The 23996-nt window shown below is 43.3% G+C and overlaps 1 protein-coding gene across 3 annotated transcripts in view; it reads right to left on the minus strand.

The window, feature by feature from the left end:
* uri (unconventional prefoldin RPB5 interactor) overlaps positions 1–19885 on the minus strand; it is a 101639-nt gene extending 81754 nt beyond the window's left edge. For 2 of the 3 annotated variants that reach the window (XR_011231025.1, XM_069338879.1), the window contains exons 1-3: positions 8239–8374; positions 2826–2977; positions 1291–1398 (exon numbers count right to left, since the gene is read on the minus strand). Coding sequence is in view for 2 of the 3 variants with exons in the window: in XM_069338879.1 (XP_069194980.1) it covers positions 1291–1398; positions 2826–2966 (249 nt within the window). In the remaining variant the exon portion in view is untranslated. Of the gene's footprint in view, positions 1–1290; positions 1399–2825; positions 2978–8238; positions 8375–19575 lie in introns of those variants that run through there. The other variant, XM_069338880.1, reaches the window with a different exon arrangement.
* Positions 19886–23996: the final 4111 nt, after the last annotated feature.

The following is a 23996-nucleotide window of genomic DNA, read 5'->3' on the forward strand; positions in this document are numbered from 1 at the left end:
TGTTACCATTCATACCCTCATATTTTCCATGCTCTATGGCTGATTTCACTATGGGAAGTTTAATTTTAACCTATGATATGATGGGCAACATTTCCACTAGTCTGTGAGCTCTGTCCCAACATCCTAAGCAAAGCCGCATATCTAATGCTTCGGCGAACTCGCTCTTCAAATTAGGCGAGTAAATCCGGCATGGAAAGAAAGTGTGTGTGTTCCAATTGAAGAGTAGACGAATCGAAGTTCTACTGTATAGACTTCCTGTTTCTGTCCATGGGAACTGTAGCTGTAGACTCAAAGTGTAATGAAAGAGTGCAAATTTAAAGTATGATATGAGCATGGAGATATAATATTTGAGGAAGAATATCACAGGAATAAAATAACAGGCCAACTGCTGTCAAATCAATAGAAAACTACACTAAATAAGATGAGCCAGTCCAATCAATTCTAAATTCACACTTAAGTGAACAATTCACATTAAGGCTTGCCTTTTAGGCGGGTGCATTGAAGGAAGACACACAACTTAAAAGGACCAATTTCATCCCGAATTAGCTTTCTACTGTGTTACAATTATTGTACAGCAAATCTGATATTTCTGAAATAGAAGGAACACAGAGAATGTATACAGCACACAGACATGATAACACACCTAAATTATTGGGACTATCTCAAGGCTCTCAAAATGTACACTCTAGAAGGGGAGACAAGAGAGGTATATAAAATACACACAGAAAATACTGGGAAGTTGAGGTCCAAAATTTCCACATTAAAATAACAAACTGAACCAAATGATATGGTATGAAATGCAGACTAAACTCAGTGAAAAATAGAGGCATCATAAGCCCGATCAGAGGAAGTATGATCATGAGAGGTCCACAACTACTCAAAGAAAAATGACACATTCCTGCAAGAAGTGAAATATCAACTAAGGTTGCAGTGGTCCTGTAGGCCATTCCAAGCAAGAACCTGTTAACCAAGTTATCACTAATCAAACCAGGTTCCAGGTTGGGCTTGGGGAGTAATAGAACTCCCACAACCCACTCCAGGTATTCCCAGGTATATTATCACAGAAGAGAGCACTGTTGGTTTAAAAAAATTCACTGTTTAATGTAATGAAATGCCTCTTTCTGATGGTTCCCTTTGGTGGCCCCTTTATGTTAGCCCAGAGAGACACCAAAGGGCCCCTCTCAGAAATAATAATAGTACAGTAATAGTATATAGGGGTGATAAATCTTGTCTAGAGGTATTATTTGTTCCAAATGATCCACTTGATAATAACCAATCCTCAGTACCCACCTCATGTGCGGTTTTATCTGGAAGACTTAGAAGCCTTTTTAATAGATGCTCATAATCTTTCTTGAATGTTTGCAGCTTTGCTATTTCTTCTTCAACTCTTCCTAGCCTCTGAAGGTAAAAAATGGTAACAATAAAAATCATGAAGCAATATTGGATTACAGCTACAATATTTATGAAGTCATGGGATACCTCAGCTCCCAATATGTATACATTAAAACTCAAATTAATTCTTGTTCTCCTATCCAGGGTCATTGTACACTTGATACTACTCTAAAAGTCCCCTGATTTCCCCCATCCTTTCCCATGCTGCTTCATATGCTGTATACATGTATCTCTATTCCTGATATTTTCTACATATCTACATTAAGAATTTAAAAAACACACACACACACGCGCACACACAAACACACACACGACGATTTAGAATACACCTCGATTTAGAATATGCAGCGGTTGTGTGGTGCCCATATCTTAAGAAGCACATCAACAAACTGGAAAAAGGTGCAAAGACATGCTACTAAGTGGCTCCCAGAACTGAAGGGCAAGAGCTATGAGGAGAGGTTAGAGGCATTAAATATGCCAAAACTAGAAGACAGAAGAAAAAGAGGTGATATAATCACTACATACAAAATAGTAACAAGAATTGATAAAATCGATAGGGAAGATTTCCTGTGACCTGGAACTTTAAGAGATTTAAACTAGCTAAACACAGATGCCGAAGAAATATAAGAAAATTCACTTTCGCAAACAGAGTGGTAGACGATTGGAACAAGTTAGGTGAGAAGGTGGTGGAGGCCAAGACCGTCAGTAGTTTCAAAGTGTTATATGACAAAGAGTGCTGGGAAGACGGGACACCACGAGCGTAGCTCTCATCCTGTAACTACACTTAGGTAATTACACACACACACACAAAAAAAAAAAGCTCTTACATTCTTGTACAGCCACTAGCACACACAGCATTTTGAGGCAAGTTCTTAATCCTATGTTCCCCGGAATACAACGCCAAATTGTTTAACAACCAGGTAACCATTTTACTGTTGGGTAAACAGAGGCTATAGTTAAGAATTGGTGCCAGGTAAATCCTCCCCGGCCCCGGTTATGCACTTGTTATACAGTGCATAACAATCCTCTTTGTTATGCACTGTATACATAACTGCAGCAAGAGGCAACTTATTCCCAAAAAATTCTAGTACATACAGTAAATAGCAATTGTAGATAGAAGGCATAAAATATGGACAATTTTATTCCAGAAAGTCCACTATTGATTTTGTAGAAGCCCTGAGAATGAAGGCAACCTCCAAATTTAACCTCTCTAGCTTTAGTATAGTACTACATATATGTACTAAAGTAGGTCTAAAATATATTAGGTTAGGTTGATGACTAGATTTTGTAGGTTTTGTTATACCAACAGTACCAAATGTATTTTTTTTTTGGGGGGGGGTCCATAATTTATGTATTTCATCCACTGCTGCTATATACACTCTACTATCAAACACGGAGGATGAGTCGGCCAGTGAGGCCACAACCTAACAAACCTCTTTATGTTCCTTCTGAAGCTCGACGAGGTTACTCAGGTTTTCTTTCAATTTCATTATAGACACGGATCCCTCCACACTCCCGCTACCACCACTGGCACCATTACCTTCATCTGGTATTGGAGACAACGTTTTCTTCATAGTGTCTGAAACTAAAATAGGTTTTAAATATTACTGTACACCTTTTTGAGACTGAACAAAATTTAGTACTGTATTTGGCAATAAAATACAGGAATATTATAAGCAACATTTTTCCAGGACTGTAAAGAATTATTATTTAATAGACATGAATATTAACTTACATAACAGCTTACAGAGATAAGCTTTAAAAAATTCATTATTCGTAAAATTCATTCAAGAAGCATATCATTAATGATAACTACCATTCATAAAATCAGTTACTGTACTTATAAAAAAATGCATCACAAATTGTACCAATTCATAACATTAAATTTGTAACAACAAACATACACTAACAAAAATTCTGAAGCTATGATGCCATTGATGTGATATTTGATCATCTACAGTGATAGTCATATTTGACCTGTGACAACATCTTAGTCTACAACATCAAGCTATGGAAGGCCTCTTTCCTGGTCATTACTAATACAGTATATCATATCAAATTATATCTTGCATTAAAATGCATTAATATTGATACTAGTCTGTTGTCTTTGACATATGAAAGGACATATGTTTAACATTTCAATCCTGAGCCAGTTCAATCCCCAGGCACAACTGGAGTGGTTGGCCATATTTCCTTTCACCTGATTCATCTGGTTACTTAGCAGTAAAATACAATAGGTATTTGGGAGGTAAGCAACTGTTAAGGGTTCCATCTTGGGGAATGTCAACAATTCGCCAAGGGGAAACTTCATTAAGCCTTATTGAAACTTCAATAAGCCTACATGTCCCTGACAAAGTGATAAACTATTAGGGTGATTTTGCAACTGCTGGCAGTACTGTATGCATGACAAATTTTATGTCCACCTTTTCTGACTAACATTTTAACAATACAATACAGTATATACTTCTATCTTTCACTTATCCAAGTCTCATTACTAAATTTCTTAAAAACCTATTTTGCTATTAATCAAAATTCTGACAAGTTTGTTACTTTTCTTGCTTTACAATTTGCTTACTCGGAGTTGTTTCAAGTGGCTGTTTAACTGTAGTCATAACTTTGGTTACAATAATTTTCAAAATCCATAATGGTTTTGTTGAAGCACTTTTTCAGCAAAGTATCACCTGTTAGACAAATTAGTAGTGAATGCTGAAAATTACATACTCAAGTGGCATTGTGCTTGTTACTGTCAAATTTGAATCAGTTTCGAATAGTTATTTATATTTTGTTGTTTCGCATTCATTTTCAGGTTATTTTCAAACAATTGTTTAAAAGTTTCCCCTACACGTTCACTTTCGAAGCAGAACGAGACTTTTGGGCACATCGTCCTTGGGTGGCACACTGCTATTACACTAGACACATCCTCACCATGCTATCATTTTCTTATGGGCTGGCAGCATTTACTCAAGGATTTAAAAGATATATTTTTTTTATATCAATTTGTGAGTAGAAACAATCTCTGCCGGCAAGAGTAGTCTGGATAGACCAGATAGGAACAACAGAAGAAAAGATTACATGGATGAAGAGCTGAAAATAGTAAGTAATTACCTAAGTGTAGTTACAGGATGAGAGCTATGCTTGTGGTGTCCCATTTTCCCAGCACTCTGTCATATAATGCTTTAAAATTACCGACGGTTTTGACCTCCACCATCACCTCACCAAACTTGTTCCAACTGTCTACCATTCTGTTTGTGCAAGTGAATTTTCTTATATTTCTTCAATCGATCGATCGATTCCTCAAAGTGTATCGAGGTTGGGTGTTAATGTTCATAGATGTTAATGAATTCTACTACTTATATATTTGAGTAATAAAGATGTCTGCTAGCAGTAATAGACCGACTTGATTAGGTAGGAGGAAGAGGTATACGCCTGTAGTAACGTGGACAGAAATGTTATACATATCAGATAAGTGATGATGACTGGGGAGTGAAGACAAAGGCAATCTAGCTAATGGTGCGTAAAACCTTTCAGGGAAGAAGACAAACACAGTATGTGCCAGGAAGACAGTTCTAGTGACAAAGATTGAGACAAATTCTTAGGGGTTTAAATCTTCATAAGTTTGATCAAGCAATTTACTAGCACTTCAGTATTGGCTTTATGATTAAACTCTTTAAGGAAAATGTACAGGATTAATAATATTTATGATATAAGCAAGCCATTGTTTATACAGTATCAAATTTGTTTTAAAAATTATATATATGCCAAGATATGTTCTACCAATTGATATTAGATTATTTTAAATATTTGGCAAATAACAAAAAATCCAAATTTAAAATTTGGCCATATTTACACACAGCATCTGAATTAGGTCTAAAAAGAAATACTGGACTGTACTCTAGACTGTGGAGTCCACTGTACTCTACAGAGGACTCCAGATTAATGGAACACTGTCGACCAGACAAAAGGATGCAACGGATGCAACAGAGGGATACCATGCCATTTTAAGATTGTCGTCGTCAGGCTAGTTGACAGGTCATGTACAGTATCAAAGTAAGGCGTCAAGCCTGGAAGACTAATAGGTGAAATAATGAAAAAGCAAGTGGAGTAAGGCCATGTATTAGCTGGACTTTATTTTTGTGCCAAATATTTAACAAAAAAATATTAAACTGTGCAACAGCAAGTTTTTTAATGAAAATGTTTGAAAACAGGTGATTACATTGTTTACATTTATAAAATCATGAGATAAAAATACTCTAACATTGCAAACAGTGGATACTGTGGTACAGTTAGGATGTGGAAGAGTGCAGGGTGAAATCTGTCCATGTAAGCAGGTATACATTGTACTTGGCTGCACAAGAACAATTGTCAAGATCATTTAAACTCTGAAAGACTTATCAACCGAGTGTGTGTTCATTTTCTTGCCACATCCATTACTAATGATCAAGTTCAACAAATTACACTGAATAGTAAAAAATATAAATACAGTACTGTACTTATTTACAGTACTATATATAATAATGTTTCCTTTCATCTGATGCCTCCGTTCATCTAGCAGTAAATGGGTATCCAAGAGTTAGGCAACTGTTGTGGGGTTGCATCCTGGAGAGGATCAGTAGTTTGATCTTGGGGGGAGGAGGGGGGGGGGGGACTTCAACACAAGCCTAAAGACGTCCTCTCCCTAACAACGGAAATTACATACAAGCAAGCAATTATTAAAGGAAGGCACTAAACCTGGCAGACTATTTAGTACCATCTGTGGCACAGAACTGTCAGTCGTAGATATCATTCATGATGCTAAAACAAAGAGCATATAGATATAAGTACAGTAATGTCAAAAGCATTGGTTTCAAGGATTTTATTAAAGGACAAGCAACCCAAAGGGGCATTGAGTGGGCAAGCTGTCTCATTACCCACAATCAGGACATTCTACGAAGTGTACACATGCAGCACTGTAAAATATAAACATACTATTCACAAATTTTACTTTCAGAATGTACTGTATTTATTGTAAAATATAAACATACTATTCACAAATTTTACTTTCAGAATGTACTGTATTTATTGCATAATTTTACATCAGCCATATACAGTACATTCAGTATCATCACTATACTAGCAACACATCCTTAGAAAATAAGGCAAAAGCCCTTCACAATGCCAGTGTAATATACATTATTCAGTCATCTTTCCTTCTCACTATTTTCTAGTTGTTCTTTGTCCATAGTCACATTTCCATATTAACTGGTATCTCTCATGGTGGCAGATACTCTATGATACACAACTCGAGTGATGATTATAGCACAATTTACAGAAATCACATTGACATGATATATATCACTGAGAAAAATTGATTATATCACATTAATGTGATATTAACACGATATATATCAATGAGAAAATGTGATATATATCACGTTAATGATTTCTGTGTTTCTAAGTTGGGGCGTTCAGGTGTGGGACCACTCTGCCCTTCCACCCAAGTGCTTGTGGGTCATATGTAAACACTTGACTGACTGCAGTATGGACCTCCAGACTTCTGTGATTTCAGTAGGAATCCGGTTGTATGACTTTTACAGGTCAGATGTGGTCAAGTGGTAGTCATGATCGTACATGACTGGCAATGCCACGGACATAAGTTTGCGCCCACCTATAGTCCTAGTGGATTTTCTTATAGCACAATTTTCAGCATAGTCAATTCGTAGCCGAAAGGTACTGTGTTCGATTCCTGGGCAGAGCAAGACAGCATGACATGATTCCTTACCCCTGATTCCTGTTCCCCTACCAGTAAATAATTACAGTACCTTAGTTAGGCAACTACTGTGGGTTGCATATTAGGGAAAGATCAGTAGTTGGCCTAGAATAAACGTAATAGACATCCAGTCCAAGACATTAGGAAGCTATTACACTAGGTAATAAACATTTCACACAATTGGTATATTTATTTTAATAGCAAATTTTCCTACTCATTAAAATCTTGAGGCAATAAGCCATATCTTTATTGAATATAATATGTTGCGAAAATTAACCAAGCATCCCGGTCATAGTTGGGTTCATTCAATCCAGGTTTGAATGAACCCAACTACTAACCATTTTTGTCCTGGGCAGGACAGAAATGGTTAAGACACATTTCCTATCACCTAAAGCCCTGTTCACCAAGCAGCAAGTAGGTACACAGGACCTATTTACTCGACCTAGTCAGCTGGTCTTGGGGTGGCCTCCTGGGCCGAGTCAGTAGTTCAACTTTGGGGGGGGGGGGAGGAGACCTCGATATAGCCTAACATTACAGTATTTTCACTTGCTGCCTCTCCCCAACACAATGAATTATTCTATCCTAATCTAACCTATGATTAGACATTGAGATGTAAGTCTCGTCCTCATCACCCACTCCCCACTCAGACCTTGACAAAGCCCTCAGGAGAGTGCGAAAGATTTGGTGTAAATTCCTTAAATAAACTTCAAATATACAAGTGTGAGTTTTTATTCTAACTTGTCCACTGTACAGGTGGTCGGGTTAGAATAGAGCACGGGCTATTTTGAGCACGGGCTCAAAATAGCCCGTGTTACTTGGAACATTTGTTCAGAATGGCAGATTCTAAGACAACAAAACATTCCATCCTAATTTAACTAACATTAACCAAAATCAATTTCGTTTTTCCCATATACTCTGTGGAGGTGTGACATTACCGTGACGTGATCGGGGTGCCTCGTTCTAATTCAAAACTAATTAGACATACCAATCTATTTCTTCTGGTAGAATTTGACTCTAGGAAACAACAAGCCACGCAAAAACAACACACACACAACTAATTAGCTACACAGACGGAGAACCCGTGTCGCAACCGGCATTACCCTCACAGATCCAAGATGACAACACCACCAGGAGCTACAACGCGCGCATAAATAATGTATGAGAGTGAGAAGGTGGAGCGACACTCCCGGAGCGGCTGCCCGCAGCCTTTTGAATCAGCTGTTCCCTTACAGAAACCCTGGGCGTTCCAATAATGAGTTGTCTGGAAATAGACAGGCTTTCTAGTCGCAATTGTGTTTTCCTATATACTCCAAGCAGAAATATATAGTATTAATTTATTTCTTACTGTTTAAAATATGTATGTATTTGTTTGGCTTTCTTTAAAAATAGGATAGAGGTTAATTTTACGAGGGTTAAGATTCGTCGTGGAAATATAGACCAATCAAAACAGTGGCCCGCCCGGTGACCGACACAGTTAACACTTTGCCGTCACTTGGTCAGGCTTAATTTATTAATCGATTTGTTTGCTTATCTCATTTTACTCTAATTGTACATTTAAAGTAAAACTCCATTATTGTGTTCATTTAAAGGCAAGAGCCTATATGTGTGCCGTTCGATCAGTCAGGTTAAACACCTTTGTGTGTGATCAGTAAATGAATGGGTGACCACATACTCATTTAAAACGCCAGTAATCATCAGGGTTCCCGCACTTGGCCCTGACCCAATAAACAGCATGATCCATTACCTGGCCCTGAGCCAGCAAATATCAGATTCTATCATTTGGCCATGAGGCAGTAAACCTTGGGATCCATCACTTGGCCCTGACCCAACAAATATCAGGTTCTATCATTTGGCCATGAGGCCGTAAACATCAGGGTTCCAGCGCCTGGCCCTAAGCCAGCAAATATCAGGTTCTATCATTAGGTCATGAGGCCGTAAACATCAGGGTTCCAGCACCTGGCCCTGAGCCAGCAAATATCAGGTTCTATCATTTGGTCATGAGGCCGTAAACATCAGGGTTCCAGCACCTGGCCCTAAGCCAGTAAATATCAGGTTCTATCATTTGGTCATGTGGCCGTAAACATCAGGGTTCCAGCACCTGGCCCTAAGCCAGCAAATATCAGATTCTATCATTTGGCCATGAGACAGTAAAGATCAGGGTTCCAGCACCTGATCCAGAGCCAGATGTTTCAGGTGTTGGAACATCAGTGTTCCAACACCTGGCCCTGAGTCAGTAAACATCAGTGTTCCAACACGGACAGAGAGAAAGATCTAGGAGTTGATATCACACCAAACTTGTCTCCTGAAGCCCACATCAAAAGAATAACATCGGCGGCGTATGCAAGGCTTGCTAACATCAGAACTGCCTTCAGGAACCTGTGTAATGAATCTTTCAGAACCTTGTATATCACATATGTAAGACCAATCCTGGAGTATGTGGCCCCAGCATGGAGCCTGTACTTTGTCAAGCACAAAACGAAGCTGGAAATAAGTTCAGATGTATGCCACATGGCAAGTCACAGAATGAGTTACGAGGAAAGGCTGAGGGAACTACACCTCACGTCGCTGGTAGACCGAAGAGCTCGGGAAGACATGATCACCACATACAAAATTCTCAAGGAAATTGACAGGGGTAGACGAGGATGGATTATTTAACACGGGTGGTACACGCATGTAGCGAGTACAAACAATATATTCACTACAGTCTCCCATTAGCTTAATGGCGTAACTAATTAGCACTAATTACACAAGCTATAATCCTATCCTTATTTACAGGTAACATTCTTTCCATCCTGGTCGGGGGAAGCTGAGGTGTAGTCACCGAATATAAGCAAGCTTGAAGTGAATTGCCGACACTCTCACACCTCAACAAAGCCTATCTACACCAGAGTAGCTGAAGGTTCGCCCTCTACAATATGGTATCTTCAGGCAACCAAATTAGAAAGGTTAAATATCCCAAAAGGAATCCAGAGGGAAATAGCAGTTAGGTTATATAGACTACGTCTAGGTTACAGATGCAACTGGGAGATTGGTGAACCCGGACAGAGAGAAAGTGCATCTTCTGCCAAACTGTCACAGAAAAGCCATTACTTTTTTTTTTTTTTTTTTTTTTTTTTTTTTTTTTTTTGAGATATATACAAGAGTTGTTACATTCTTGTACAGCCACTAGTACGCGTAGCGTTTCGGGCAAGTCCTTAACCCTATGGTCCCTGGAATACGATCCCCTGCCGCGAAGAATCGTTTTTTCATCCAAGTACACTTTTTTTTTACTGTTGCGTTAAACAGAGGCTACAGTTAAGGAATTGCACCCAGTAAATCCTCCCCGGCCAGGATACGAACCCATGACATAGCGCTCGCGGAACGCCAGGCGAGTGTCTTACCACTACACCACGGAGACTGCAACTTCACTATCTCCTGGAATGTGAAGCAACCAACGACCTTAGAAGAGCTTTAAGAGTCCCTGAATTTTGCAGTAACCCCCCTGAAGCCATTAACACAGCCACTCTGCTGACCAAAAAAGGTGTCCAGCAGCTGGAGACCCTCATAAAGACTGTGAAGCAGTATCCTCCCCCGCGATAGCAGCCTGACGATTAAATGCAACCTCAGAACACTGAAAAGATTTACTGAACAAAAATTTGTACCACTTACGGGCTATTCATGCCCGTGCCACCTCTTAGGTGGCTTAATCTTTATCAATCAATCGAATAGCTGACAGTACAATTTCCACAGGGATTCGGATAACTCCAGTACAGACACTTTGGATTTACTTCACCTTTTCAACCTCAAGAATGTAGCACTCGTCGGCGTGTACAGTTCTAATCAACCCAAGACGCTACAGCTTCGACTCAGAGCAGACAGCAGACTACGACCACATCCAGCTACAACGCTCTCTCAAGCCCCATCAAGTTTAGACACGATTCCTCAATCGAGCCGCCACGCTCTCCCACATAGTTCTGCGACTTTAGCCACACTCAGAGGACCTACCTACGGAGCTCTCTGCTCTGCTCCAAGCTCCGTCTCAACGTCTACGACACTGATGTATCCAAGACTACTATATAAATATAAAAACCCACTAAATATTGGGTATCTTATCTACCCAACAACGTAATATAAACGTACGTTACACGCACAAGGGGACACAGGTGGAAGCTGAGTGCCCAAATGAGCCACAGAGACATTAGAAAGAACTTTTCAGTGTCAGAGTAGTTAGCAACTGGAATGCATTAGGAAGTGATGTGGTGGAGGCTGACTCCATACACAGTTTCAAATGTAGATATGATAGAGCCCAGTAGGCTCAGGAATCTGTACACTAGTAGATTGACGTTTGAGAGGCGGGACTAAAGAGCCAAAGCTCAACCCCCGCTAGCACAACTAGGTGAGTACCTGGGTCTGAGCAAATAAAGATAATGGAACCATCACGTGACCCTGAGCCAGACAACATCAGGGTACCAACACCTGAAGATAAAAGAAGAGTCAGAGTGAGGGAGGCAGTTTGGAGCTGGAGGAATGTAACAAGTGGGGTCCCCCGCGGCCCGCTACTATCCTACCACTCTCCACGACCACTACCAGCATTTATTTAATAATAATCGATAATGCATTGTTTCGGGGGACAGACAGCCAGTTTATACATACAGTACATGTTATGTATCGAGGTTCCTCCCCGAAGTCGAATTACTGATCGGCCCTTCCCACACCAGGATGTACTTTTGAATTGACTAACTCCTGGCTAGGTCAGCAATTGTTCAACGTCCTCCCAGCGACTATAAGAAATATTGCCGGAACAACCGGGGACACCTTTAAGAGAAAATTAGATTGTTTTCTAAAAAAAAAAAAGTCGGGCCAAACGGGCTGTGGTGGGTATGTGGGCCTGCGGGCCGCTGCAAGCAACAGCCTGGTGGACCAAACTCTCACAAGTCAAGCCTGGCCTCGGGCCGGGCTTGGGGAGTAGAAGAACTCCCAGAACCCCATCAACCAGGTATCAACAAGTTGACTAACTCCTGGGTACCTACATACTGCTAGGTGAACAGGAGAAATGCGCCAATGCATTTCTTTCGCGCCAGGTATTCGAACTCAGAATTTTCGATTGTGATTCAAAAGTAAAACCAAATAGTACCTAATTGCATCCCCATAGTTTCCTACACTGTGCTTCAAACTCACACTATAACTTGCCCAGTATTTTACGGGCTATTCATACCCTTGCCACCTCTTGGGTGGCTTAATCTTCATCACTCAATCCCCAATATTAGTACTTAAGACAAATATCTTCACTTGTAATCACCTGTCAATTTATATTTTAGTTGTATGTTAATAGAAAATTTTGCTACAATATGCCTTTTCATCATACCTGATATGTTAGATTAAGGCCCTGCCCGAAACACTATGCATGTTAGTGGCTTTGCTTGAATGTAAAAATACCAATCTTATGTAATCTCACAATCTCAGTGTAATCTCAGTGTACCTTCTTGTGAATTATTATTATTATAGTCTAGAACGAGCCTGATTGTACTACCTGAACCCTCCTGGGTTTATGTTGAATAATGTACCTGAGAGACCGAGCTCGGACCCTTTGACCGAACTCTCAGTGTATGCACCCGAGGGACCGAGCTCTCAATGTATGCACCCGAGGGACCGAGCTCTCAGTGTATGCACCCGAGGGACCGAGCTCTCAATGTATGCACCCGAGGGACTGAACTCTCAGTGTATGCACCCGAGGGACCGAGCTCTCAATGTATGCACCCGAGGGACCGAACTCTCAGTGTATGCACCCGAGGGACCGAGCTCTCAGTGTATGCACCCGAGGGACCGAGCTCTCAATGTATGCACCCGAGGGACCGAACTCTCAGTGTATGCACCCGAGGGACCGAGCTCTCAATGTATGCACCCGAGGGACCGAACTCTCAGTGTATGCACCCGAGGGACCGAGCTCTCAATGTATGCACCCGAGGGACCGAACTCTCAGTGTATGCACCCGAGGGACCGAGCTCTCAATGTATGCACCCGAGGGACCGAACTCTCAGTGTATGCACCCGAGGGACCGAGCTCTCAGTGTATGCACCCGAGGGACCGAGCTCTCAATGTATGCACCCGAGGGACCGAGCTCTCAGTGTATGCACCCGAGGGACCGAGCTCTCAGTGTATGCACCCGAGGGACCGAACTCTCAGTGTATGCACCCGAGGGACCGAACTCTCAGTGTATGCACCCGAGGGACCGAACTCTCAGTGTATGCACCCGAGGGACCGAACTCTCAGTGTATGCACCCGAGGGACCGAACTCTCAGTGTATGCACCCGAGGGACCGAGCTCTCAATGTATGCACCCGAGGGACCGAACTCTCAGTGTATGCACCCGAGGGACCGAGCTCTCAATGTATGCACTCGAGGGACCGAACTCTCAGTGTATGCACCCGAGGGACCGAGCTCTCAATGTATGCACCCGAGGGACCGAACTCTCAGTGTATGCACCCGAGGGACCGAGCTCTCAGTGTATGCACCCGAGGGACCGAACTCTCAGTGTATGCACCCGAGGGACCGAGCTCTCAGTGTATGCACCCGAGGGACCGAACTCTCAGTGTATGCACCCGAGGGACCGAGCTCTCAGTGTATGCACCCGAGGGACCGAGCTCTCAATGTATGCACCCGAGGGACCGAACTCTCAGTGTATGCACCCGAGGGACCGAGCTCTCAATGTATGCACCCGAGGGACCGAACTCTCAGTGTATGCACCCGAGGGACCGAGCTCTCAGTGTATGCACCCGAGGGACCGAGCTCTCAGTGTATGCACCCGACGGACCGAGCTCTCAGTGTATGCACCCGACGGACCGAGCTCTCAGTGTATGCACCCGACGGACCGAGCTCTCAGTGTATGCACCCGACGGACCGAGCTCTCAGTGTATGCACCCGACGGACCGAGCTCTCAGTGTATGCACCCGACGGACCGAGCTCTCAGTGTATGCACCCGAGGGACCGAGCTCGGACCCTTTGACCGAGCTCTCAGTGCACGCAAACAACGGAAAGGTGATGCAGAATATTAAACCCGATGAGGACTGCAAAAAAATACTGGAAGACCTTGACAAACTCCGGGAATGGGTGTACAAATTGTTGCTAGAATTCAATGTCAAGATATATATACGGTAATGAAGATGGGTAAAGGACAAAAAGGTAGACTAGGAGTCATCTACACCATTAAAAGAAAAAGAAACTACAGGAATAAAAAGAGAGAAAGATTTTGGGGTGAATATAATTCCAGCACGAACGCCATGCAGAAGCGTGTGTAAACAAACATTGGCAGCCTATGGGACGCGGGCAAGAATTAGAACCTCATTTAGGAACCTAGAATAGGACTCTTTCTAGGGAATCTATGCAACCTTTCGTTAGACCAGTACTCAATGCACTACCTGCATGGAGTACACACCTTGTCAATTAAACCCAAAATAAAAAAAAAATGTAGAAATTTGCAAGATTAGTGCTGGAGCTAAGGGGACTAAGCTATGAGAGTATCATAAGGGAACTAGATCTCACACCCCAAGAAGATAGGAAAAACAAAGGAGATATGGTCACAACATACAAAATACAAGGGGGAGCAAGGAAAGCCTCTTTAAATTGAGAGTAAGCTAGAGGAAAGAATTGAGGTGGGAGCTGGAAACGCAAATTAGTCACTCAGCTAATTTGACTATTCTTCTATAATAATAATAATAATAATAAAATAATATTTTATTCACAATAAAGTGCATACAGAGAACACAAGGCAGGTATAATCAAAGTACAGGGGAGGTGTACACACTATGAAGTCATTGTTACGCAAAACGTTTCGCTCAAGATTTATAATAAATCAGATAAAAATTATTTAAAGAAAATTGGGATAAACATCTAATTTATTTCCCGCCCCATTTTGATATTACCTACAAATTTGCAAACGTTGCTATACAGACGTGTCGAAATTGTTTACATATATACAGTAAACAACGAGCCTAAGGCGATCCTGGGGCACTAAACTTGCAATTACTTTGTTTTCCACTTGGACGCAACGCCACTTAAGTAAGCTCTCTGCTATGAAATAACCAACCACCGCCTAACCCAACTTTGTGCTATAGTAATTGCTACAGAAGTTAGAGACCAAGTGTCTCTAACTTTCTCATGAGTCTCTCGTGAGGGACTTCAAGTTCTTCTGGAGATTCCTTGACAAATTACTTGGACTGCTTCTGGGACTTGTTGGACTTAAACACTTGTGCTTATTAATGAACTACTTCTCTGGTGGTAGTTGTTTAGTGAAGGCATCATGTCAAGTCCTTCTCTAGTAAATACATAGAATAGTTATTGTTTAAAATACCACACATTTCTCTGTCATTATCTGACACCTGTCTTATTATAATGAGACATCATCTAATGTCTCTGTCATTACGTGACTTGTCTGTCTGTCTGTTTCTATGGGGGGTGTGGGGGGGGGGTGTGGGGGGGGTGTGGGGGGGGGGGGAGATAGAGAGGGGTCCGCCACTAATAGGGAGGGTCGGCCCACTTCCTGATCCGTGGAGATGGAATGTTCGAGGCCGAGTCCGTAGAGTTTTATTATATTATTATTTGATGATCATCATTATTCAGATACTGACATCCAAAATGCATGTTTTGATAACAGACTAATATTCTTAGTGGGGTGAGGTCTCCCAACACACACACACACACACACACACACACACACACACACACACACACACACACCTGAGCACCTGGAGAGCATTGGGTTTGTAAACAAGCACCAACATGGGTTCTGGACAGGGAAATCATGCCTAACAAACCTTTTAGAATTCTATGATAAAGTAACAAGGATAAGGCAGGACAGAGAAGGCTGGGCAGACTGCATATTTCTTGACTGCCAAAAGGCCTTTGATACGGTACCGCACATGAGACTGCTATACAAACTTGAGAGGCAGGCAGGAGTAAGCGGAAAGGCCCTAGTATGGGTGAAGAACTACCTAACAGGAAGGAGCCAGAGGGTAATGGTAAGGGGCGAAAAGTTGGACTGGCGAACAGTAACAAGTGGAGTACCTCAAGGATCGGTGCTGGGACCAATCCTCTTTCTAATTTACGTAAATGATATGTTTACAGGAGTGGAATCATACATGTCGATGTTTGCAGATGACGCAAAATTAATGAGAAGAGTTGTGACAGACGAGGATTGTAGGATCCTCCAAGAGGACTTAAACAGGCTGCAGAGATGGTCAGAGAAATGGCTACTGGAGTTTAACACCAGTAAATGTAAAGTTATGGAAATGGGATCAGGTGACAGGAGACCAAAGGGACAGTACACAATGAAGGGGAACAGCCTACCTGTAACGATTCGAGAAAGAGACCTGGGAGTGGATGTGACACCTAATCTAACTCCTGAGGCACATATAAATAGGATAACGACAGCAGCGTACTCTACACTGGCGAAAATTAGAACTTCATTCAGAAACCTAAATGAGGAAGCTTTTAGGGCGCTTTACACTGCCTACGTGAGACCCGTCTTAGAGTATGCCGCGCCATCATGGAGCCCCCACCTGAAGAAACACATAAAGAAACTGGAGAAGGTTCAGAGGTTTGCGACGAGGCTTGTCCCAGAGCTACGAGGGATGGGATATGAAGAGCGGCTGAAGGAACTGAACCTTACGACACTAGAGAAAAGAAGGGAGAGAGGAGATATGATAGGGACATATAAAATACTCAGGGGAATTGACAAAGTGGAAATAGATCAAATGTTCACACGTAATAATAACAGAACGAGGGGACATGGGTGGAAACTGGAAACTCAGATGAGTCACAGAGATGTTAGGAAGTTTTCTTTTAGCGTGAGAGTAGTAGAAAAATGGAATGCACTTGGGGAACAGGTTGTGGAAGCAAATACTATTCATACTTTTAAAACTAGGTATGATAGGGAAATGGGACAGGAGTCATTGCTGTAAACAACCGATAGCTAGAAAGGCGGGATCCAAGAGTCAATGCTCGATCCTGCAAGCACATATAGGTGAGTACATATAGGTGAGTACACACACACACACACACACACACACACACACACACACACTCAGATGAGTCACAGAGATGTTAGGAAGTTTTCTTTTAGCGTGAGAGTAGTGGGGAAATGGAATGCACTTCAGGAACAGGTTGTGGAAGCAAATACTATTCATAATTTTAAAACCAGGTATGATAGGGAAATGGGACAGGAGTCATTGCTGTAAACAACCCATGCTCGAAAGGCGGGATCCAAGAGTCAATGCTCGATCCTGCAGACACAACTAGGTGAGTACACACACACACACACGCACGCAAATAGGGGTCTGGTAGCTGAGTAGACAGTGCACGGGACTTGTAATCCTGTGGCCCGGGTTCGATTACCAGACTATGCAAGAGACAAATGGGCAGAGTTTCTTTCACCCTGATGCTCCTGTTACCTAGCAGTATATAGGTACCTGGAAGTTAGATGGCTGTTATGGGCTGCTCGTGTGTGTGTGTGTGTGTGTGTGTGTGTGTGTGTGTGTGTGTGTGTGTGTGTGTGTGTGTGTGTGTGTGTGTGTGGGGAAAAAAATGAGTTAATTAGTAGTTAATAACAGTTGATTGACAGTTGAGAGGCAGGCCGAAAGAGCAAAGCTCAACTCCCGCAAGCACAACTAGGTGAATACACAATTCTCCAAAAGGGAAATTATGAGGAAATGAGAAGTTTCCTAAGGGATATACCTTGGGACACAGACCTCAGAGCTAAGTCCGTACAAGATATGATGGACTATGTCACCCAAAAGTGTCAGGAGGCAGTAAACAGGTTCATCCCGGCCCAAAAGGAAAAATCCGAGAAGCAAAAGAAGAATCCATGGTATAATAGGGCATGTATGGTAGCAAAGGAACTGAACAAAAGGGCGTGGAGGAACTTCCGAAATAACAGAACACCAGAAAGCAGAGAGAGAGAGAGATGCCAGAGAACCAGGAATGAGTATGTTAGTGTGAGAAGAGAAGCAGAGAAAAATTATGAAAATGATATAGCAAACAAAGCCAAGACCGAACCAAAGCTACTCCACAGTCACATCAGAAGGAAAACAACAGCGAAAGAACAGGTATTGAAACTTAGAACAGGCGAGGACAGGTATACAGAGTATGATAAAGAGGTGTGTGAAGAACTCAACAAGAGGTTCCAGGAGGTCTTCACAATAGAACAAGGTGAGGTCATTGTGTTAGGAGAGGGGGCAGTAAACCAGGCGGCCTTGGAAGGGTTCGAAATTACGAGAGATGAGGTCAAGAGACACCTGCTGGATCTGGATGTTAGAAAGGCTGTTGGTCCAGATGGGATCTCACCATGGATACTGAAAGAGTGTGCAGAGGCACTTTGCTTGCCACTCTCCATAGTGTATAGTAAGTCACTGGAGACGGGAGACCTACCAGAAATATGGAAGACGGCTAATGTGGTCCCAATATACAAAAAGGGTGACAGACAAGAGACACTGAACTACAGGCCAGTGTCGTTAACTTGTATACCATGCAAGGTGATGGAGAAGATTGTGAGAAAAAACCTGGTAACACATCTGGAGAGAAGGGACTTCATAACAAATCGCCAACATGGGTTCAGGGAGGGTAAATCTTGCCTTACAGGCTTAATAGAATTCTACGATCAGGTGACAAAGATTAAGCAAGAAAGAGAAGGCTGAGCAGACTGCATTTTCTTGGACTGTCGGAAAGCCTTTGACACAGTACCGCATTAGAGGCTGGTACATAAGCTGGAGAGACAGGCAGGTGTAGCTGGTAAGGTGCTCCAGTGGGTAAGGGAGTACCTAAGCAATACCAAGCAGAGAGTTACGGTGAGAGGTGAGACCTCAGATTGGCGTGAAGTCACTAGTGGAGTCCCACAGGGCTCTGTACTCGGACCTAGCACCTATCCTGTTTCTGATATACGTAAATGATCTCCCAGAGGGTATAGACTCATTCCTCTCAATGTTTGCTGACGATGCCAAAATTATGAGAAGGGTTAAGACAGAGGAGGATAGCTTGAGGCTTCAAGAAGACCTGGACAAGCTGCAGGAATGGTCGAACAAATGGATGTTAGAGTTTAACCCAAGCAATTTTTTTTTTTTTTTTTTTTTTTGAGATATATACAAGAGTTGTTACATTCTTGTACAGCCACTAGTACGCGTAGCGTTTCGGGCAGGTCCCTGGAATACGATCCCCTCCGCGAAGAATCGTTGTTACAACCAAGTACACATTTTACTGTCGAGTTAAACAGAGGCTACAGTTAAGGATTTGCGCCCAGTAAATCCTCCCCGGCCAGGATACGAACCCATGACAAAGCGCTCGCGGAACGCCAGGCGAGTGTCTTAATTTACCACTACACCACTGAGACGTAAGATATATATATATATTAATTACACATAAACATACACACACATATATATTACGAGTTTCTGTCTTTAATATAACACTCACTGTATTCTGACAATGTAGTCTTCCACTGGTCAGCGAAGTCGAGCCACGGCCGAAAAATGTCCCAGGTACGTGTGTGTGTTCAGAACGGAGACGTTTGAGCAACGTTTCCTTTCACCTGATAATACTGTTCATGTAGCAGTAAATAGGTACCCGGGAGTTAGGCAACTGTTGTGGGTAGCATCCTGAGGAAAGTCAGTCGACAACCAAGGGACGGACGACCCCGATGAGCCCAACAGGTCTCGTGACAATACTAAGGGACACTTATACCGCGCCGGCGATGGCTATATACGCTCGCGATGGTGGTATCTTGCGCACTGCCTCGCTGTCTCGCGCGCTCACCGTGGGAGGTGGGGTGTGGGTGGGGCTGTGGGGGGGTGTGGGGGGAGTGGTAGGGGGAGTGGAGGTGTGGTGGGGGTGTAGTGGAGGTGTGGTGGAGGTGTGGAGAGGTGTAAACCTTTACAGCAAGACTGGGTGGCCTTGGGTGGCTTAAATGTATGTGTGTTTCATCAAGTAATTACGCCCCGGTTGACAGGAGAAATGGGGTTTTTTTTTTAAGTTTGTTTCCGTTTGTCTGTTTTTTGTTTGTGTGCTTAAATGTGTCTATATTGTGTTCCCTGGCTGTCTGTTATCTCTTTGACTGTCTGTTCTTTCTGTCTATATGTGTGTGTGTGTGTGTGTGTGTGTGTGTGTGTGTGTGCGTGTGTGTGTGTGTGTGTGTGTGTGTGTGTGTGTGTGTGTGTGTGTGTGTGTGTGTGTGTGTGGTGTGTGTGTGTGTGTGTGTGTGTGTGTGTGTGTGTGTGTGTGTGTGTGTGTGTGTGTGTGTGTGTGTGTGTGTGTGTGTGTGTGTGTGGTGTGTGTGTGTGTGTGTGTGTGTGTGGTGTGTGTGTGTGTGTGTGTGTGTGTGTGTGTGTGTGTGTGTGTGTGTGTGTGTGTGTGTGTGTGTGTGTGTGTGTGTGTGTGTGTGTGTGGTGTGTGTGTGTGTGTGTGTGTGCTCACCTATTTGTACTCACCTATATGTGACTGCAGGACCGAGCTCTAGCTCTGGGACCCCGCACTTGCTAGCCGTTGGTTGTGTAATACAATGACTCGTGGCCTAGTTCTCTATCATACCTGCTCTTAAAGTTATGACTGGAGTTATCCTCTACAACCTGCTCCTTTAGGTCACACCATTTACTCACAACACTCACGCTAAATGAAAACTTTCTAACATCTCTATGACACATCTGAGTCTCAAGCTTCCATCCGTGCCTCCTTGTTCTGTTGCTGTTCAGGGTAAACATTTGCTCTGTTTCCACCTTGTCGATCCCTCTTAGTATTTTATACGTCTGTATCATGTCCCCCCTCTCCCTCCTTCTTTCTAACGTCGTCAGGTTTAGTTCCTTCAGTCTGTCTTCGTACCTCATCCCTCGCAGCTCTGGGACGAGTCTCGCTGCAAACTTCTGCACCTTTTCCAGCTTCCTCGTGTGTTGTTTAAGATGGGGGTCCAGGATGGTGCGGCATACTCTAAGACTGGCCTCACATGGGCGGTATACAGTGATCTAAAAGCTTCCTTATGCAAGTTTCTGAAGAATGTTCTGACTTTTGTCAGCGTGGAGTATGCGGCTGACCTTATTCTGTTTACATGAGCCTCTGGAGTTAGGTTTGGTGATATGTCCACTCCCAGGTCTTTGTCTATAGTCGTTATAGGAAGGTAGTTTCTCTTCATCGATTAGCTATCTAACTACCAGGTACCTAGTTACTGCTAGGTAACTAGGTACACTAAAATGAAAGAAACTCTGCCCATTTGTTTCTGCCTCTGCCGGGGATCGAACCCAGGCCCTTAGGACTACAAATCCCGAGCGCTGTCCACGCAGCCGTCAGGCCCAAACAGGTGTGTGTGTGTGTGTGTTTGTGTTTACTCACCTAGTTGTGCTTGCGGGGGTTGAGCTTTGCTCTTTCGGCCTGCCTCTCAACTGTCAATCAACTGTTTCTAACTACTACTACTTTTTTTTCACATCACACACACACACACACACACACACACACACACACACACACACACACACACACACACACACACACACCAGGAAGCAGCCCGTGACAGCTGACTAACTCCCAGGTACCTATTTACTGCTAGGTAACAGGGGCATAGGGTGAAAGAAACTCTGCCCAATGTTTGTCGCTGGCGCCCGGGATCGAACCCGGGACCACAGGATCACAAGTCCAGCGTACTGTCCGCTAGCCGGCCTCTGTGTGTGTGTGTGTGTGTGTGTGTGTGTGTGTGTGTGTGTGTGTGTGTGTGTGTGTGTGTGTGTGTGTGTGTGTGTGTGTGTGTGTGTGTGTGTGTGTGTCTGTCTGTCTCCGTCAAAGTGGAGGTGAACAATAAACACAAGTCATGTCACGTCATTTAAGGCGACAACTTCATCTCATCACAATGTTTACATTTGCGAGCAGCGACCCTGTATATAAGCTTTACACAACCTTCGCCTGTAAGGTCTCCTTATACACTACGTTTGATCAACTACAACTTAATTAAACAAATTTCGTATCTTTCTATTTTGAGAATGTAATATGTTTTTATGATGATGTAAATAAAGGTGACTGGTTATATACAGCACTGACGCACACCCGAACACAGCCCCTCCCGCCCCTCCCCGAACACACACACACACACCCGAACACAGCCCCTCCCGCCCCTCCCCGAACACACACACACACACCCGAACACAGCCCCTCCCGCCCCTCCCCGAACACACACACACACACCCGAACACAGCCCCTCCCGCCCCTCCCCCGAACACAAACACACACACACACACCCGAACACAACCCCTCCCGCCCCTCCCCGAACACACACACACACATGGGCGCCTAGTGGCTGAGTGGACAGCTCTCTGGATGCGTAGATCTATAGGGACCTGGTCCCGGGCCATGGCGGTAACAAAATGGGCACAGTTTCTTTCACCCTGGTGCGCCTGTTACCTAGCAGTAAATAGGTACCTGGGAGTTAAACAGCTGTTATGGGCTGCTTCCTGTGTGTGTGTGTGTGTGTGTGTGTGTGTGTGTGTGTGTGTGTACTCACCTATTTGTGCTTGCGGGGGTTGGGCTCTGGATCTTTGGTCCCGCCTCTCAACCGTCAATCAACAGGTGTACAGGTTCCTGAGCCTATTGGGCTCTATCATATCTACACTTGAAACTGTGTATGGAGTCAGCCTCCACCACATCACTGCCTAATGCATTCCATTTGTCAATAACTCTGACACTAAAAAAGTTTTTTCTAATATCTCTGTGGCTCATTTAGGCACTCAATTTCCACCTGTGTCCACTAGTGCGTGTTCCCCTTGTCTTAAATAGCCTGTCTTTATCTACCCTATCAATTCCTTTCAGAATCTTGTATGTGGTGATCATGTCCCCCCCCCCCAACTCTTCTGTCTTTCAGCGACGTGAGGTTTAATTCCCGTAGTCTCTCCTCGTAGCTCATACCTCTCAGCTCGGGTACTAGTCTGGTGGCAAACCTTTGAACCTATTCCAGTTTAGTCTTATCCTTGACTAGATATGGACTCCAAGCTGGGGTTGCATACTCCAGGATTGCTCTGACATATGTGGTATACAAAGTTCCGAATGATTCCTTACACAAGTTTCTAAATGCCGTTCTTATGTTAGCCAACCTGGCATATGCCGCTGATGTTATCCTCTTGATATAGGCTGCAGAGAACAGGTCTGGCGTGATATCAACCCCCAAGTCTCTCTCTCTCTCTGACTCTTGAAGAGTTTCATCTCCCAAATGATACCTTGTATCTGGTCTCCTGCTCCCTACACCTATCTTCATTACATTACATTTGCTTGGGTTAAACTCTAACGACCATTTGTTCGACCATTCTTTCAGTTTGTCCAGGTCTTCTTAAAGCCTCAGGCAGCCCTCCTCTGTCTTAATCTTTCTCGTAATTTTGGTGTCATCAGCAAACATTGAGAGGAATGAGTCTATACCCTCCGGGAGATCATTTACGTATATCAGAAACAGAAGTACAGAACACAGAGCCCTGTGGGACTCCACTGGTCCGAGTACAGACCCTTGTGGGACTCCACTGGTGACTTCACGCCAATCTGAGGTCTTACCCTTCAATGTAACTCTCTGCTTCCTATTGCTTAGGTATTCCCTTATCCACTGGAGCACCTTACCAGTTACTCCTGTTTCTCCACCTTATGTGCCAGCCTCTTATGGGGTACTGTGTCAAAGGCTTTCCGAAATCCAAGAAAATGCAGTCTGCTCAGCCATCTCTTTTTTGCTTAATCTTTGTCACCTGATCGTAGAATTCTATCAAGCCTGTAAGGTAAGATTTACCCTCCCTGAACCCATGTTGATGGGTTGTCACGAAGTCTCTTCTCTCCAGATGTGTTACCAGGTTTTTTCTCACAATCTTCTCCATCATCTTGCATAGTAT

This window comes from Procambarus clarkii, chromosome 40, assembly GCF_040958095.1.
Source record: "Procambarus clarkii isolate CNS0578487 chromosome 40, FALCON_Pclarkii_2.0, whole genome shotgun sequence".
Classification (NCBI taxonomy): domain Eukaryota; kingdom Metazoa; phylum Arthropoda; class Malacostraca; order Decapoda; family Cambaridae; genus Procambarus; species Procambarus clarkii.